This window comes from Petromyzon marinus, chromosome 40 (genome assembly GCF_048934315.1).
Source record: "Petromyzon marinus isolate PM22_M1 ecotype Great Lakes invasive population chromosome 40, UKy_Petmar_22M1.pri1.0, whole genome shotgun sequence".
Classification (NCBI taxonomy): domain Eukaryota; kingdom Metazoa; phylum Chordata; class Hyperoartia; order Petromyzontiformes; family Petromyzontidae; genus Petromyzon; species Petromyzon marinus.
Genome location: NC_133706.1, coordinates 5,113,084 through 5,132,572, shown reverse-complemented (window position 1 = coordinate 5,132,572; position 19,489 = coordinate 5,113,084). Strand labels below are relative to the sequence as shown.

At 49.7% G+C, this 19,489-nt stretch overlaps 2 protein-coding genes across 6 annotated transcripts in view; one reads left to right on the top strand and one right to left on the bottom strand.

Annotated features, from left to right (window-relative positions):
- The window catches only part of LOC116950856 (endophilin-A3-like), a 69,371-nt gene extending 63,962 nt beyond the window's left edge, over positions 1–5,409 (top strand). For 3 of the 5 annotated variants that reach the window (XM_032968981.2, XM_032968983.2, XM_076073050.1), the window contains one exon: positions 1,606–5,409. In XM_032968981.2, coding sequence (XP_032824872.1) covers positions 1,606–1,808 — 203 coding nt within the window. In that variant the 3' untranslated portion in view covers positions 1,809–5,409. The remainder of the gene's footprint in view (positions 1–1,605) is intronic. The other 2 variants (XM_032968982.2, XM_032968984.2) reach the window with 1 other exon arrangement.
- A 2,167-nt stretch (positions 5,410–7,576) lies between these two features.
- On the bottom strand, positions 7,577–19,146 carry LOC116950752 (calcium homeostasis modulator protein 2-like). Its single transcript, XM_032968778.2, has 4 exons — positions 18,309–19,146; positions 13,349–13,640; positions 11,764–11,883; positions 7,577–9,974 (listed from the first exon to the last, which is right to left on the bottom strand). The coding sequence occupies exons 1-4, from the start codon at positions 18,554–18,556 to the stop codon at positions 9,483–9,485; spliced, it is 1,152 nt and encodes a 383-aa protein (XP_032824669.2). The 5' UTR covers positions 18,557–19,146; the 3' UTR covers positions 7,577–9,482.
- Positions 19,147–19,489: the final 343 nt, after the last annotated feature.

Here is a 19,489-nt window from a genome sequence, read left to right as displayed (position 1 = left end):
GGGTCACAGGGTCCTTCGCGGCGGGCGCGAGAGATCCCGAGTTTGAAAGATAAAACGTTGGAAAAAGCTACCGCACGCAGCAACGTCGCCCCTCTACCGGCAGACTGCACTCATCTGTGAAACAGCGGCGCCTTCCTTCCTGACGATGTAGCCTTCGCGCGACGAATGGCACCGATACCAATTATACCAAGTTGATGATGTGGTGTTAGCTGTCGTGGCAATAATTAGAGGGTTTCCAATCGGCAGGCGTGGCGGCGCGCGCCTGCAATGCTGCGAGATGGAGGTGGGGGGTTGGTGGATCAGCAATATGTTGGGTTTCCTCCAGGGATGCTTCCGGTTCCCTCTCCGGCCCAAACAATGCTCAGCAGGGATTGGCGGGACAAACCCGTGGCAGCACCCTGTCCTAAAAAGCGGGCAGCCGAAGCACAGTAAAGCTTCCGTGAACAAAAGACGATTCGTGTCACTCGTCGATATCTCTCTCCCTTTGAAATCTCACAACTCCTAAATGTCTCTGTGTACAGGCTGCAAGTCTGATCAGGCCCGCAGCCACACGAGGCCTGCCACTTCCAAACGGCCCAGCGATGGATATTTACCCTTTTATCCATTACTGCGAGCATCTTAGCCGCGCTGATCGGGTCCTAGCGGGGAATACGTTTGACTTGGCGACACTGTATGGGTACCGCTTTGTGGCGGAACGCAGCAGTGGTTGTCCTATGGATAGGCTCGCCCCCAGCATGGGAACGTGGAATTTCGACCAGCTGCTGTAAACGGTGGATGAGCAACCCCGCCCGATGCCCGTTCGAGCGAGAAATCACTTGGACTTTGAGGACTATCGACCTCAGATGCGTTTTCCCATTGTACCGCGCGCCCCCTGAAGAAGCTCCCCACCACGTGGAGCGAAACGTCGGACATTACAGTCACCTGTAATTATTTCTCTACTGTTAGTATTATTATTCGATGACGCCAAAGTCTGTGGTCATTTGTGTTGGCCCGCCAAAGGCATTCGGATTTCCTATTTAACCATCGGTGAAGTCAATATTTCCCCCGCCCACACCTGGAGATGATCTCAGCTGTCGAGACGCTATCCCCAACTGGACATCTGTGAAAAAGAGCTCACAGCTCATCGGATTTCTCCGGGATCGATAAAGATTCCGATTCTGTTTCTGCTACCGCTGCTGCTGTTGCAATGCGGGTCGGTGGATCACACGCACGCAAATTCGTGAACCGCCCTCCCCTACCCGTGGGCATCTCCTGGCTTTACCGGGGGTATGATGGCGGTACAGCAAGTGGATCACGTGCCATCTGTACGGGGATTGTGTGTTATGCGCAGGGTTTACGCTGGGCGCAACCGGTTTCCTCCTCCCGCTGATAAACATTGGAGTTGGCCACAGCCCAATTAAGGGACCACAGAGCTGGTGCGACTGTTGGCCATCGCTGGTTTTGACTGCTTCCCTGCTCGTCTGCAGCTTCCCCGCGCAAAAAAAACTGTCGCCCGTTGCTAAAACCCTGCGAGCGGCGTTTTTGAGGTGCAGCTTGCGCGAACGGCGCCGGTGCGGTTTGTGAAGCCACACGGCCTGCTTCTAACGTGCCGGCGTGACCCCCCAGCAGCGGCGCCCATGGACCAGCCGTGCTGCAAGGCGCTGTTCGACTTTGACCCCGAGAACGACGGGGAGCTGGGCTTCAAGGAGGGCGACGTCATCACGCTCACCAACCAGATCGACGACAACTGGTACGAGGGCATGATCCACGGCCAGTCGGGATTCTTCCCCATCAACTACGTCGAGGTGCTTGTGCCACTGCCGCAGTGACCGTCGTTGGGGCGCCCCGGAGCTCCTCCCCCTCCCCTGCACCCCCCCTCCCCCCACCTCCTTCCACCCCAACCCCAACCCCCCATTTCCCCGTCACGGCATCATCGGCCACTTCGCGCCGGCTCGCTCGATGGTAACGCAGGGGGCGGATTCGGCAAGCCGAGGGGGAACGCCGGCGGGAGCACAGGGGGAAGCGGCAGATTGTTAACGGGGCAACGGCGTCCGCAGAGGCGTAGCGGTGTACGCGTACGACGCGGGCCGGGAGACAGCACGGCGCTTCGCCAAACGCCCGTTGCAGATTGTCGCGCCCGCGATGAACACTTTGCCGAGCGTCCAAGTGCCCTATTTCCAAAAGTGCCCCGAAGCAGGCCGCGTAGGGATTCGTTTACTGAAAAGTGTTACTGCCGTTACTCTCGACGCGGCGCTGGAGAGGGGGGGAGAGCTGTGTATCTCGTCCGTCTCGGCGCATTTAAAAGGAGAGAAAAAATACTTGTAAGTTAACGACACTTGTCGTTCGACGTACGCCTTGTGGAACGGTTTTGTGACTCCCGTATACGGCACCACCCCCCCCCCCATCCCCCCGTCCTCCCCCGTGGGATCCGCACCTGCTCGGCGATTCATTGGTCGATGGCATCTTAACGTGCGCAGAGGTCGTGTAATTGTTGGCGCCGGCACAGAGCGTGGCTTGTCCGTGGCTCCTCCCCACGCCTTCTTGAGTCGTTCTCTCTCTCTCTCTCTGTCTGCGAGAGCGAGCGAATGCTGCGCGGCGCACGTTACAAGTTGAACTCATTGTTATTGGCGGCACAAACCCCGCGAGCCGAACAAAGCCGTTTACACAACTGCCGGAGACTTTTTTTTTTCGCGGTTGTGCCTCTGCATCGCGATTTCGTTTTTCTTTCTCTTTCCGGTTGTGCGGCCGCGTAGCTCCCCGATCTGTTTTGCGGCGGCTGTGCCGCCGTGCGTTGATCGGCAACGACGCCCGACGTTTCCATGTTCCCGAAGAAGCCGCCGGGGCGTGGAGCGAAACGTCGGGCTTCGCGCAGGGAAACGCACGGCGCGACCCCGACAAAACACGCGGCAGAGGCCAAACACGGTCGTTTGTTTTCTGTGAGCGCGCGCGACGCACGGCGTTGTTGCCTTTGGTTTGTTGTCCTTCCCCCGCACCTCTTGACGAGCACGGTTGGCTCCGTACGGCGCGAAAGAAGTTCAACGTGTGTACGTACAGCGGCGCCCCGTGCGCGGTTTCGTGAAGCGCTTTGTACCGTAGCCTTGTACGTGGTAGCCTTGTACGTGGTGGTTTCACCGGTCGTGCTGTACGGCTCTCCCGTTGCGTTGTCGGTTTGTGCCGCGCGGTGATCGGCGCCATGCTCTGACGTTTCGCTGCACGCGACGGGAGCTTCTTCGGGAGCTGACTTGAGCGGCCCACTCTCTCCCTTGGTTCTGTAGTAGAGTGGCTCTGCTGCTGTTGCGTCTTGACACCGATTTTTCTGAGCTCGCTGAACGACGCAAGAGATAACATCGACCGGGCCTTTGTCCAATTGGCGTCAAGATCCAACAACGGCAGCGTCCGGCAAACCGCTCTCGCCGTCGAGAGTAAGCGAGCTTGCTCAGTTCGGCTGCTGACGAAGGCCCCAGCACACGGAGCGGAACGTCGGGCAACGTCTCGAGCAGCACGCGGTACAACACGAAGCGCGTGGAAGAGCTTTGTCCATCATTTCATTTCCTTCACCCCGTCCCCCACACCCCCACGGACTTATTCGCCGCGAACTTGCCGTTGGGGCTCAGCTTGGGGTGAGAGTTTACAGAGCCCCGTTGCCGCGTGGTGGTGGTGGTGGTGGCCTGTCGCGTCCGCGTGTCTACGTCGCGTGCCTGCGTGTCTCCCACACACCCCCAGCCGTGCATGTTTTTGTGCTGGAAGTGGTGGGGGTCCGTTCCGTGCTCGTCAAAAGCGATCAAACTAAAGGAAAAACCGCCCGAGCCTCGGACCTGGGGCAGCCATCACTGTCTGAGTATTATTATTAATGTTATAAACCAATTGGCAACTTTGCACAAGATGTTTGCTGATCCCCATTCATTTTTCTCTCAACCCGGATATTATTGCTGTTGAGTGGCGAACGTTATTTACACTGGCAAGCTACCTTTGCAGCAATTCCAAACGTTCCACAGGAGTCTACGGACTTTGGTTTGCATAAAAGCAACTACACACAGAAGAAAAGGAGAGATGATGTACGTTGCATCTTAAAGTACAGAAGATGGAATGTGTTATGTAATATAGGTGCTGAGACACAATAATTAGACATGATTAAACAGCCCGATTGGCTCTGCCGATCGTGTTGACAGGCTCGGACGCAAGAGACGGTGACGCTGAGAGATTTGGGACCACGTTACGGACCAATTCGTCGATGGAAGTGCAATTTGGTTTTGCCATTTCAGCAGACATTGAGTGGTCTACGTTGCCTCTATGTGCATGAGTATGGGCCACACTGACCAGCAACCCGGGAGCCCTGTGCTTGAATGTCAGAGACCAGCGTCCACACGCCCTGAAGTGTACCGGTCACTCTGTGTCCACACGCCCTGAAGTGTACCGGTCACTCTGTGTCCACTGAAGTGTACCAGTCACTCTGTGTCCACTGAAGTGTACCGGTCACTCTGTGTCCACACTTTGAAGTGTACCGGTCACTCTTTGTCCACTGAAGTGTACCGGTCACTCTGTGTCCACACTTTGAAGTGTACCGGTCACTCTTTGTCCACTGAAGTGTACCGGTCACTCTGTGTCCACACTTTGAAGTGTACCGGTCACTCTTTGTCCACTGAAGTGTACCGGTCACTCTGTGTCCACACGCCCTGGAGTGTACCGGTCACTCTGTGTCCACTGAAGTGTACCAGTCACTCTGTGTCCACACACTCTGAAGTGTACCGGTCACTCTGTGTCCACTGAAGTGTACCGGTCACTCTGTGTCCACACTCTGAAGTGTACCGGTCACTCTGTGTCCACTGAAGTGTACCGGTCACTCTGTATCCACACGCCCTGTAGTGTGTACCGGTCACTCTGTGTCCACACGCCCTGGAGTGTACCGGTCACTCTGTGTCCACACGCCCTGGAGTGTACCGGTCACTCGCGCTAACAGCTGTGCCCGTGATGTCTCCTCATGTTGGTTTTAAGGCTTCGGAGTCTCAGCCCACAAGGGTAATTGGCATTGTACTGAATGTTGTTTAACCACTGATTAATTATGACTCCCGATAGAGTGTATGAGCTCTTTATATTTTTGCACATTTCTGCTTGCGAGGTCACTTATTCCTTCCCGTGTAGACCTATGTTGCTGTAGTGGTCGTCCTGATTGCTTTGTGAGAGCCGTAAATCTTCATGCCTCAATAGACATTTTATAATGTAGAGAAATGCACATCTGTGACCGACGGATACTATATGTATATGTTTTACTATACGAGATGTATTTTATGTGTTAAGTGGTTCAGTGAATTGCCTTAACATTCCCTGTCCTGTGTCCTGTAGCGTGGTGATGTGGTGCATTGCAATGTTGATGCACAGGTGGCATTGTTTCAAAAGTATTGCGTAAATAAATCTATCGTGGTGGGGGTTACAGCTCTTGCGTACGTGGGTTTGGGCATGTCTGCTTCTTCGGAGAATGGTGGTGCAGTGATTTGCGCACTTTGCGACAAACCCAGCGACCCGAGATCAATACCCGCTCACGATTATAAACAGTGGCGAATATTTGAACGAGTCCAGTACCTCCGCTAGGTCGACTCAGCATTAAACAAGTACCTGGTTGCTGTGTGTAAACATCAGCACTTGGGAGACAAAGGCAGTCGGGCGTGCCATTGGCCACTCACCACCTCGTGTGCCACACCAGCCTTCTTTATTAGTGCTCAGTAACGGCACGTGCCCCAACAGTCTGCTAAAGTCTATTAGGAGATCTTTGTAAGCTTCTTCAGCAGCATTTAGGCATTTGCACCAGAGCGATCAGATTGCATGTAAATATACGTGGACCTCTCTGTGGCCTGTTAATGACGATACCGTACTTATAAAATCCCAGATGTCTTTCTGTCTCTCACTCGGAACCATAATTCTGTCTTTCTCGGAGAACGCCTGCCACCAAGATATGTCAAGGACGTGTGTTTTTTTTTATTCACGTGTCATTTTCAACAGAATGGAAAATTCCACCGATATTTGGTCGAGAAGTAGGTCGCACGGTCAAATTTGTTGACGGGTTTGGTTATTTATCCACTCAATGGGTTTAAAATCAAACATGTCCTTTGTGTTCCTTCCAGAAAGAGAAACTTTTTTATTTTTATTTTAAACTAATAAGATGACAGCTTCTGAGAGCAAACGAAGGAAGGTGAACTCATCAATTAACACAATGTGGTTTGTACAGTCAAACGCATGTCAGTCTAATTTAATTGACTCGTTACACTAAAAGTTTCCCCCTGTGAGATGAACTAACCCTCTTAGCCCAACAGGTTTAAGGCATATCCTGGAGCGAAACTCTATTCTGCTCTGCCGCGTGCCAAAAGGTAACGCACCCCTGGTCGGAGAGCCTCCGAGTGACGTGTCCGCTCCGTGTACACGTCACGTGCACCAGCCCTTTTTGTCAAGCCACTGCTGGATGAGGGCCTCGCACTGTTCCCCTCTGAGTCGTCGGGGTCACGGCCTACGCTTGGGGCCGATCGTATTATTACCGTGCCATCGCTCACTTTGTATTTTGTTTCTGGTGAGAGCGGCGTCATAAGAGATCGCTGGGGGATAGCAAGTCACCTGTTATTTCTTCCAGATATCACAGGCCACTATTGTATGTTCGTTGAACTTCTTTCGCGCCGTACATCGCCAACCCTGCTCATCGGAGGTGCGGGGGAAGGACAAGAAACTAAACACAACGGAAAAAAAACACGTGGAAGGTGTGTGCTATGAAGAAGAACCATTGCCTGAAACATGGACGATTATTTACTTGTCCTTGTTTAACCACGGTGTTGACAAATCTGTTGGGAGTTTTTTTTGCGCTCATGCACCAATGCCAACAAGGCAGCATCACTCCATGATTAGTTGCATGCGAGAGGAGTGGTGCGCCTCTCGCCCGCCCTGTACGAAGGCAAACCTGCAACAAAATGTTGGCCGGTTTTTTGGCAAGTTGCTTGTGGACTGTGGCGATGGCGGAACCAGTTCCGGAGAGGCAGCTGAAGGTGCTCGTGTTTAGATTCAAAGATGACGACGAGGATTATGATAAAGTTGGCAGTAATTCGAGGATTATGATAAAGTTGGCAATGCAGTCGTGAGAGCGCCGCACTAAAAACCCAGCCATCAGAGTTTGATTCCCAGGCAAGGTTAGAAGATTGTCGCCACATCTACCCCTCTATTTAAGGAACGAAACAGGAGGATGTATCCACAAATATGGCTGTTGCCTGATGAAGCTAGTTGTAATTACTGGCGAAACGTCGTACTCAGATTGTAAATGTTGTGGCTTTGCACTCCAACACACACCAGTGTGCTGTACTGGTAACGAATTGGCATGTTCTGTTTATGTGAGAAATCTTACTAATTGGCTGTGTCGGGTGGTGGGGGGTTTAATGACACATTTATATATTTACGTGATCTAACCCAAAAACCTGTATTATTGTTAATATCGGTTGCAAGTAATTATAATCTGACCCAGTCCTGACCGCTCCTTCACCGACAAGTGTGGTGAATTATGGTCAAAATGACAACTCCCCATGACTGCCGTGATGTGGGGAGGACTACAACCATCAGTGAATTGACATAAGGGTGAAATGTTTCATTTTGATTCCGGTAATTATCTTATACAGGCAAAGCACACTTCAGGATTTAATGATGTTCCCAAAGTTTACCAAGTACCAAGCACACCCAATATGTGATACAGCGTTCCGCTACAATGACAGACAGACAGCACGTGTCAATGCTCCCCCGCAAAATGCCACAACTTAACACCGTTCATGTTCTCCATTTATTATTCATCACAAACGGTTATGAGACTTCAGCTGCGGTCGGCAAGACACGCGAGAATTGGTCCGTAAATATTTCATAGCAGAATCCTGTAATCGGCTTCGGGAGCAAGAAGTTGTCGCGGCGTACGCCGCCACATCTCGCCGTCGCCTCATCCTGCAAGATCCAGCAACTGTTTGACCCTCGACCCCCAAGACTCTCGCTGTATCCCAACAGTGGCCGAGTGTGTTTGGAACGGGGCCCCGGTGCAAGGGTTAAAATGAGGCCCTCCCGCACGTCCCAATTTCCAACCTCTATCGAAAGGGTCCTGCATTTAGGATCCTCCACTAATTTCTTAACGTGCACAACATTTACGACGTGCTCTCCGGATAGATTGTGGCTTATGGTGTACAGTACAGTATTACAAGGAGAAAGACAAGGTGTTGTTTCAACGTATTACGGCATTTCACCTTTATTTAACCAGGGCAAAAAAACCTTGAGGTTAAAAACCGCTTTTGCGAGGGGGACCTGGCAAATGGTCGTTAAAACCAGCCCAGAGTTGGCTACTTTGCAATTTGCCGCTGGAAAACATTGTTTCCCGAAGGTACCGTAGGCTCGTCGACAATTATTTCTACGTGTTGTCTCATCATATATGGGCGCTTTGCATGCGGCAGGAAACTAGAATAACATTGAGAAGCCCTGTGGCATAGAAGCGCTTAAAATCCACACGGATAGGTTTGCAGCCGGCTCGCTCTGCTGAATTCCACCAGCCATCTAATAGCCAAACAAGTTGGGAGTCTGCGTTTCTAATTAAACAGGAGTCTCTGCTGCCAATGGCGTCTTAGATTGGCCACAAGGAACGGCAATGTAAGCAATGGGCAGGGATGGTGTCCCCAAATTGTCATGTCGCTCAAACCCCACAACTTAAATATAAACCAGCATGCACACGCGGATTACTTATCGATGTTATTACTGTGCTTGATTACTCAGGAAGGCCTCACTGTGCCTCAAGATTATTTTCCAGGAGGGTGCTGCCAATTGTTCAAAGTAGGGGGGCGATGTTGCTGCTGCTGAGTGCAAGGCAAATGTACTGCAGTAATTTGCAGTGTATTGCTTCAGCATCACTCTGCAAATTACAAATTGCATTATATCTTTATTACGTTTTGGCAGTAAACCGGGGAACCTGGAGGAAAGCTACGCAGAACAGGGGGAGAAGCTAAGCTCCACGCAGAAAGGAGCCCGGACTCAAGGAACGGAATCCAGGCCCTTATCGCTGTGAGGCACCCATTATCCACAAAAGCTTCAATATGTTTTGCAAATTGCGTGCTGCCTTATAGACTTTACTTAGCTCGTACATTAACAATCGGCAGACGTTGCCAAACAAAAATCAACAATCTGACATTGGCCAACTTTGGAGAGCAGCGTTCCCTTTGGATAAGCCATTGGTGAAAAATGCAGTCACAATAATCAATCCCTCGGCCCTCTCTGCGTGCTATGAAGAAGGATCATTGCCCGAAACGTCACCTATTATATCATTTTTTTAAAGCAGTGTTACTGATGTTGACTTAATTGGTGATGCCATCATCGGACGGTACATTTTTTTCGCGGTGGTGTTGATGACGAGCTCACGTTGAGGAAAAGCAGCGGGCCCGTAGAAGGGCGCGTAGGACTCGTTACCCCATGACACGGCACGGCGAAGGCGTCGCGCTCTCTCTCTCTCACGTTCACTCGTCGAGCAGCTTCGACAGCTCGTCGACGACGGCCTCCTCCGGCGAGTGGGGTCGCCGTGCCACCGGCGCTGGCCCCTCCGGCCTCGGCTCGCGCCCGTCCACAAACGAGAGCGTCTCCCGCACGCTGCCCTGGTCCAGGTGCCGCGGGCTCAGTGTCTTGTCCTTGGCGTGCTTGGCGGCCCACGCGTGCAGCGTGCTGTACAGAGGCTCGCCGTCGAGCAGCTGGTAAGCGTACAGGCCCGACACTATGTCCCAGTCGACCTTCTTGGGCAGGGCATAGCCCTCCGCCTCCTTCTCTGCTGGCGCCGGGGCACAGGGAGGAGGCGGTGGGGCGTCGCTCTGCTGGGCCGCGGCTTCGGGAGCAGTGGCTGGGGTGGCGGCAGCGGGCGGTGGCGGAGGTGATGGGCCGAAGAAGATGGAGACGTTCGTGTTGGCGAGGTCATGGGCTCGCTCCTCCGCCCGCCGGTCAAACTCCTTGTGTTCTATCTGAGCAGAGAAATACAAAACTATTCAGGAGTGCAGCTCTCCGCTGTGTTTTCGGGACGTGCCGCTGTTGTTCTGCGTGATTTGTCGAAGATTCCGCTGCACAGGACCTAAATTACGTTCACCTGAAGAACTCCACAATTTGTCATGGCAAATGCTGCGGTGCAGGCACACTGCAGCTCACACACACGTGCACATGAACCACCGTGGTTGAAGCAGATGCTTCTGTAGGAACTGAGGACTGAATATCCAATGTTAGACACGGTGCCGGACAACAGGCAGTTCAACCCGACAACACATCGGTGAGAGATACAGCAGCACCACCACGAAAAACAGAAACTCAAAGCGTGTCGTCTCCGCTCAAACGAGCAATGGTGCAGCGTTGCTCTCTTCCATTCGTTGGCCCTGAACCAGCGGAGGAAATTCCACATCACCGTGGCAGTGGCCAGTCTCTCTGTGGGATGACCAACTATTTATACCCCCCTCCCCCCCACACTACCCCCACCGTTAATCCGCATTGATTGGCATGAAGTATCGTAAAATAATCCCCCACCACCTTTATAGTGTGGGGAGGCTTCTCTCGGATTGGCACGGTTGACTACGTACGGTGCGAAAGAAGTTCAACACACGTACACACCCCGGAGTGACAACGGAGCTGTACAAGTAAACGTACAATCAAGCAACAGATACATTACATCATTCCTCTGGGTGTAGTTACAAATAAGTAATATTTTTTAAAAAAGTTTTAATACACGCTTTAATTAAATTTACCGTACTAGTAATGGAAGAACTCCACGACTCCAGGAAGTGGCCCTGAAGCTTGCCACAACGTAAGGGGACCGTGGTCAATTACAGCCAACGTCAGTTGACCATGGACAATTAGACCCAAGCCGAAACATAACATATAATGAATGTAAAAAAATATGGATTTTTTATGATAGAATATGGTATTGTCATCAGTATAACATAAGTATACCAAATTTGCAGTCGATACCACATTAGCAAGTGGGTTAAAATTGAGTTAGAAGATTTGAGGATACAACAACAGACAGAGTGAGTTAAAAGAAAGCGTGTAGAAATAGTACCATATTTATGTGAAGCCACCAGGTTAGAATAATAAATACGAATTTAATTGTACATAGCGTCATTCGTGCTAATTGCATCCCGCAACGTTATACATTAAATATAGAGCAAGACCACATCCTATGTACAGTTACTACCAAGCAAATTAAATCTCTCAGAAAAATATTAAACAAAGAAATGGAACCAAAACAAAAGGCACAAAGAACGAGAAAAGTTATCACAACAGAAAAATGAGTCGGTTAAGTCGCATCCCGGACCGCTATCCCAACTTCATGCGATGGGTTTCTGCCATGAGAGTGTCGAATTTACCCCGACTGCATGCGCAGGGCCGAGAGCGGAGTGGAGGATCACCCTCCCCGGACGCTCATTTGAATCTAGAGACGCTGACCACAGGCAGAACAGTACGACAGTAGAGCTCTCGGTCGTAATATCCCCACCTCGGTTGACTTAACCGATCGTTCCCCAGGGTGTATAAAATCAGTATCAGCTGGCGAGATTGCATCGTTTGGTGCAGGAAAGCAAACATTGGCTGCCACGTTAATTGAATTATCCATGCCATATGCTTGTGGAATTCCAACCATTGACTCGGCACTGTCAAAGGGGAGATGAATGAAAATGAAATGGAGACGACAAAGTGTTGCTGCCTGCATTCGGGACCCCGGTGGAAAGCGGCGGGTGTGGCCGCGTCTGCGCCTGCCACTGCACGTACGTCAATGTAAGAGCGCCAGAAGCGCAGCTGGTGGTAGCTGACGGGGGACACCCAGTGAGCGAAGCACATGAACAGCATACCCAGGAGCCCCGCCGAGCCCAGCACGGTCCATCCGAGCAGCTAGCGCACACACGCAACACACAAAACGCGCGCGCAAGTCAACAACCATCGACTTGCTGTTACGGGTCAGAGGTAGCCGCCAGCGGTGAAAGTAAAATATTATTTGGCGATGCTGCTGTGAATGCAGTGATGCACACGCCCAATTAACAACAACACTCGACGCATTCGTCAATAGCGCTGCACATGCCCGATGATAATGATGATGAAGGGCCACTGCCAGTGCCGGTTTAAGCTAGTGCGGGGCCTGTAGCATATGTCATAAAGGGGCCCTAAATTAAAAAAGAAACGTAAATATTAAAACAAATTGCATAGTAAAGTAATTATATTGGTTAATTTGCTATACAGCCAGATAATACAACAAAGCGCTAACCTTAAACACCCAGTCGTTCATAAAAGTTGAAGTCAGTATAGTACTATAGTAATAGAGCAAGTGCAGAATCACTGAACCGGAATTGATAGCTTGAAAGCGTTTAGCACGGGGCCCTTGAAAGTGTGGGGCCCGTAGCATTTGATACTTTTGCTACTACGATAATCCGGCACTGGCCACTGCCCAGAATGTCACCTAGATTTTCCTTGTGAGGCGATGTTATTGAGGCAAGTGTAGATGTTTTTTTGTTATTAAAATATAGGTGAGACATTGAACGTTGAAACTTGTGTTTGTGTTGAACTAATGTTGATAAAGTTTATGCACTCCTGGAAGGCTGTGTAACCGATGGGATGTGTAAAAAAATATCCTTTATGTGGAGGGACATGTGCGGTAGACAGTCTGCTTATAATTATTATGCTGCTAGATTATCAGATGTTATTGGCAAGAGTACTCCATATAAAATATGTGAACCCGTTCGATGCAAAAATGCATCGCGAAAATTATCTCGCCTTGAATGTTTCGTGTAAATAATTTGTTGTTATTTTTGCTCTTGTAAGTTCGCAACCCTGCAATGTACTGTAACTGTCACCACTACCGCTCGTCATGAGCCGTGGTCGTCCATCTAAGAGAGCTGTGTGTGTATGTTGAACTTCTTTCGCACCGTACGTAGCCAACCGTGCTAATCGGAGGTGCGATTAGCACGGTCGGCTACTTCAGCTCAATGGGCCCTAACCAGCTGAAATAAAGTCTCGAGTCTACGAATCTCTATGCAACTCTGGCTCTCTATGAAACTCTATGCGACTGCAATGCCCTGCAACTGCTGCCTCTGCCGACAGTTTGGTGGCCTGTGGTGGTGGTAGTCCTTGTGCCAGAGCTTGCTTAGCCGAATGGGGGCCTCCTTACCAGCTGACAATACAGTTCTCGAGTCCCAATGGCAAATATTTAAAGTACCTCCCGAGAGAAGAAGCCGAAATCAAAACCCTGCCAAACCCATTTCCCCTCCCCCCGGCAGTCCGACGGCCACCGTCGCTCGCTAAAGCGCGTGGCACGTGCCGACCCCCCGCCGGCACCGGCATCGGCACCGGCACCGCGCGGCACCTGCGACTCCGTGGAGAGGTGCCGCAGGATGTCGTTGCGCACGTGCAGCAGGGCGGGCGGCAGCGACGCGTTTGCGACGCAGGGCAGCTGCGCCAGCATCTCGCGCGTGCGGGCCGCGGGGGGCAACGCGTAGGGGCTCGTGTCAACGCGCTCGCTCTCCGCGCACACGTAGTACGAGCCGTTGAGGAGCGCCACCGCGATCCAGCTGATGGGCGCCACCAACGCACGGCCCGACACGGACACCACCACCTGAGACAGCTTGAATACCAGGCCGGGACCCGAGCCGTGGCGCCTGCGTGCGGGCGGATAGAAGTGGAGGGAGGGGTGGTAGCAGCGGCTGTAGTTTCAGGTTTTTTTTCGTGTCGTCGTGCACGTAAAGTGATATTCGCGAGATGCTGAGTGGCTTCATTTGGAGCGCCTTTGTCAATGCAATGGATTTGAGGCCTCTGCTCGCCACAACAGATCGCGGGGATTGTTGGGTTTGGTGAAGGTTCGGAGCAGCCCAGCATGGAATGTTAACCGTAGTGGAGAATCGAGCTCGGATCAATGGATGCACAGGGTAGCGGTGCTTTTGGCTGCACCACGCAAAAACTTAAGAGACTCAGAATGGCGATTTTAGAGATCTGGGTCGATACCACTGAGATCGGGGATACGTATCTTGATAATCCCAGAGTTGTAGATATTGGCCATCTTCAACAGAACAAATATTTGTTTAAGTTACTTTTTGATTTAAAGCTTTCATGACTGCAGTAATTCATATTCTTAGCTCTTTCGGTAAAGTCACGTTGAAGGAAAACAATAAAATATATATAAAACAATAAAAATTCTCACGACGTTTCGACCATAACACAAACGGTCGTCATCAGGTGTGTCGGTTTGCATTAATTTATTTATTTTAGAACGGTGTATATATTTAAAAAAACGTCAGCGCCACGCGCAGCGATTTGGCAGTTTGTTTAGAAGGACTAGTCCATCTATGTTCTGAAAAGAGGAGGGGGGAGACTAAAAAATTAATGTATGCTGTCTGAAAGCCACCTGAAATGGTTTATCAAATCTTTCCAATGATTGCTAAGCCAGAATCCATCTTCTCGGTTGAAATTGTCTCTGTGCTTGTATATGTGGATAGCCTCATGAACGATTCTCTCATGGTAGCCAGATGGCTTACAAAGAACCTCTGTCTTGGAGAAGTCAATGTCATGTGAGCCTACTGAATTATAACAATGATCTGCCACGGCCGAGGTGTTGGTCCTACCGTGTTTCAGGTCTGCTATGTGTTCACGAATACGGTCCGAGACATGGCGTTTGGTTTCTCCAATGTTACTACCACAGAGGCAACTTAGTTTGTAGACACCAGGGTACTGTATGTCCGGAATCACATCTTTTACAGACGCTGCGCGTGGCGCTGACGTTTTTTTTTATAAAAAAATACACCGTTTAAAAATAAATAAATGTATGCAAACCGACACACCTGATGACGACCGTTTGTGTTATGGTCGAAACGTCGTGAGAATTTCTATTGTTTTATATATATTTTATTGTTTCCCTTCAACGTGACTTTACCGAAAGAGCTAAGAATATACGTTACTTTTGTTAACAAAGTTTGAATAAGTAAATTCACATCTTTTAAGACGCATATATGGTCCTTGGTGAGTTCACTATATAATGGTTAGAAATCTGAGTATATGCTCTTAACTTAAAATAAACATCAAATTGGGGCTCTCCAGTATTGGAGGGTGAAAATGTACAACTTTATGATTCTGATCATTTACCTCTTGAAGTACGCATCTGAAGGTTTTTAACAGTGCCAAGTCAACATTTTACCTACTTTTTACATTAAAACCCCTCTTGCTTACTTTTGGCCCCTTAAAATGCCATCATCCACACGATTCCTTTTGTACATTTAACATTTCAAGGAGATAGTGGATGCTCGGTGGCCAAGAGGTCAGAGCGCTGAGCTGGTGCCGCTGAGATCGTGGGGTTCAAATGGTTTGAGACACGCACAACTTAACTGTGCTGATGGTTTCCAACCCAGTCACCAATGGCTGCATTAAAAAGGGCACATTTATTTACTGTATTTTTTGTTACATCAGGAAGTTCTTAGTTGTTATAACGGTAACTTGATCCCTTTTTTGTTTGTGTATGCTCCCGTAGCGGTCACTGCATCGCACACGAGCTTATGTAACCGCAGTGACCAGGCACACAACCCTCAACTGTATCGGAGCAAGCCGTCAAACGTGCACTGTGTGCAATTTCAGCATTGTGTAAAGGGCACCCAACCTCCCCTTCGGCGTGTAGACGTGCGCACAGCTGATAGTCGATTGAAACAACTAGAACCATAACTCCTCACCCTTACTCCTTCTGCTTGTGAAAACTGACGCAGTGCCGGATGATCCTAGTAGCAAAAGTATCTGCAAATGCTACGGGCCCCGCACTTTCAAGGGCCCCACGCTAAATGCTTTCAAGCTATCAAGTCCGGTTCAGTGATTCTGCACTTGCTCTATTACTATAGTACTATACTGCCTTCAATTTTTTATGAACGACTGGGTGTTTAAGGTTAGCGATTTGTCGTATTATCTGGCTGTATGGCAAATGAAAAAAATACAATTACTTTCCTGTGAAAGTTAAAAAATTGTGTTTTAATGTTTGTGTTTTTTTATTATTAGGGCCCCTTTATAACATGCTACAGGCCCCGCACTAGCTTAATCCGGCACTGTTCATTTCCATTTATTTGGTATAGCCCTGTGAGCCATTCGGCTCTTGAATCGGGTGCAACTGCAACAAACAAAACACAAAAACATGAACAAGAAAACATCTTAAAGTGACTATGTGACTGTGCAAACAGAAAATCCAGGAAAATAAAACATCAAAATATGCCTGAAATCGCTGTATGCAAAAATCCCAGTGGGATGCAAGTCAGACAACAACCACGAGACAACTAAGATTAAGGCCATCAGTCTAACTCCGTACTACAATAAACAAAAACATGGCCAAAGCAAAAAACTCTTGAACTAATGCAGTAGCACTTGTGCAAAATGTGACAAGTGCTTACAATTTGACACCTACCGACGCGCACACTTGTGATCACACTTGCGTGTGAGTGCTACAAAGATAGAGAATCCCGCCCTATATAGCATCAAGAGACTTGGGGCAAATGCTGTTAGCAAGCGGCACACGTGAAGGCCGGCCCTGTAGATGGGTGTGTGCGTGGCCAGCACCACACCCGATACACGCACACACAGACGCGCGCGTGCGTGCGTAAGAATTCTGGTACCTGTGAGCTCCTACCAAGACGAAAAGCATGTATTGAGCTGTGTGTGTGCTTTGTATGTAGGTGTATGTCAGTGGGGAGCTGTAGTGCAGTGGTTGGCGCACTGCATTTCACACCTGCCGACCCGAGGTCTATTCCCGCTCACGACCAATAACAGTGACGAATATTTGAACCGTTCCTGGGTCTCCCCTAGGTTGACTTAACCCAACAAAGAGTACATGATGCGATCTGTATACATTGCCACTGGGGAGACAAAGGCGGCCGAGCGTAGTGCTGAAGATTCACCACCTCGTGTGCCGTGCCAGCCTTCATAGGTGCTACTTTGCTAACAGCGCTTGCCCCAACAGTCTGTTACAGGCTACACGGGGGATCTTTGTATTCGTACCAGTGTGTGCATGAAGATCTGTGTGTCCTGGTGCCTGGATGCTCACACCGGGACCGGTAAGTAGTAGCAGGTGTGTGAATATAGCCATGTTGTGTGGGTGTTGTATGTACGTATGTTGGACTTCTCTCGCACAGTACGTAACCAACCGAGTTGATCGGAGGTGCGGGGTTAAGGACAACAAACTGAACGCAAAAAGCAAGTTCTAAAGAAATTCGTTTACACACGCACACTTGTGAATAGAGCCGTGTGTGGGGAGCGGTGGCGTAGCGCTTCGCGCGCTGCGCGACGAACCCGGCATCCCGAGTTCCATTCCCGCTCACGGCGGCCAACACCAGTGACGATTGTCTGAACCGGTACCTGGGCCTCTCCTAGGTAGGCTCAGCCTCAAGTGTGTAACTGAGGCGGTGTGCAAGCATTGCCACCGGGGAGACAAAGGCGGCCGGGTGTGATGTTGGCAACACAACTCCTCGTGTGCCGTGCCGGCCTTCACAGTTGATCGCTAACAGCGCTTGCCCCAACGGCCTGCCACAGGCTACACGGGGGATCTTTGTCTTTGGTGTTCGAGGGTACAAACTAGGGCTGAACGATCTTGATTTGAAGCTTTCGTGACTGCAGGAATCCATACTCTTTTGTTCTTTCAGTAAAGTCACGTAGACAGTTTTTTCTTGCTGTGGTTGTCCCACCTGATGACGATTGCTTGTGTTGCGACCGGAACGTCGTGATGTATTATTTTTCTACCTACGTGACTTTACCGAAAGAATCAAAGAGTAGGGCTGAACGATTTGGGGGAAATATCGAATTGCGATTTTTCTGACAGATATTGCGATTTGTTTTGCGATTAAGTTTTTTTAAAGTCAAGCTTCAGTTCAATATTCATAGATTTAAAACATGTGATGGAGCATTACCACATGATACCATCAAAATATGAACTGCTCTATATATTCTAATGCAAGGATGAGAACTTAAAAGATATTAATTGCTTCCAACATGTATTTATTAAAATGTTTTAATTGAAATAGAACAATCAAACATAGAACAATTATTAAGTTCAATAAATAAAGTTATAATCATTAAAAAAATAAAACAATTCCAACAGAAAGTAATACAACTTTTCAAATCGCAAAAAATCGCAGCCTTTGCGATTTGCTAATCGCATTGTTTCAAATTTCAATTTTTAAAATCCATTAATCGTTCAGCCCTAGTACAAACGTGCGTTGTAAATGTTCCCGAGTGTGTGTGTGTGGTGTGATGGGGAGAAGGAGTGGTGGTGGTGTTGGTGGTGGTGGGGAGATGTCCTCTCTACCTACCGAGACACGCAGCAGCCCGTGACGAGCTTCCACACGCGGGGCCCCGATGCCCAGGAGGCCAACAGCAGCAGCAGGGCCGGCACTCCGATGGAGACGGCGGCGTACGCGGAGTTGCGCCCTGGCAGGCACGGGCAGCGGAAGGAGAGCGCCTGGAATATTTGCTGCGCGGCGGCGGCGAGCAGGGCCACCAGCAGCCGCTGCAGCGTCGCGGAGTGGCCGCTCATGTATCTGACGAGCTCTGAAAACATAGCCGTGACCGATGTCTTCTCCACCCCTGGGCTGCCCCTTGTCTGTCTGTTATCTCTCTCTCTCTCGTGCCCTTGTCTCGGGGAACAATTTCTTCCTCGAGGTATTTCACTCTTGTCTCAACCTATCTGTGTCTCTGTCACTTTTCGTTGAGACTTTTCTGTGCACACCTATTTCGACGCCTCTCTCGACGCAGAGAGCGTGTCTCTTTCTTTACTTTCCGAAACTGCGTCTCTCATTTGAATGCCCGTCTCGGTGATGGTATTCTGTTGAGTCTCTCTCTCCTCTCTCAGCGCTCAACGATGTCCTTCTGGGTTCCTTCTTCCCCCCGCTCTGATGCCGTCTTGCTCCTCTTGCACATTGTACCAACCGTGCCCTTCCTGCAAGTGGTTTTTGCGGACAACTTTATGTGGTGGCGGCCTGTCGTCTGGAAAGGCTGATTAAAAAAATAGCCCACAACCCTGACTTAGGCAAATGTTTGTTTTAAAAAAAAATGTTCACAGGTGGTGCTCGTCAGCATGCGCAGGCATGTAAAATGCGCCGTGTGTGTTATTACCCGTGTGTAGATTCGCGTGCTGTATTTATGATCTTAGCACGGTGATTTTAGCACGTACTGCATTTATGATCTTAGCACGGACTGCATTTATGATCATATGCATGACTGAACAATAATACATCGCACTACATTTGGAACTGCACTTAAACCTTGCCTACATTCAGACTCTTTAATGTTTGTATTGTTTTTGGATGATTCGCCCATCTAATTCTCTGGGTTTCCACGCTTCCCCAGGAATACTCTATACTTTCTGTGATTTGGATCTGGTAGACCAAGAATAATCTTTCACAGTTGGAGCGTGGCACTGCTATGCATGACCGACTCAAATTTCGAATAACGTCCCATAATATTTTAACCTCCACTGCAGAAGGAGCGTATA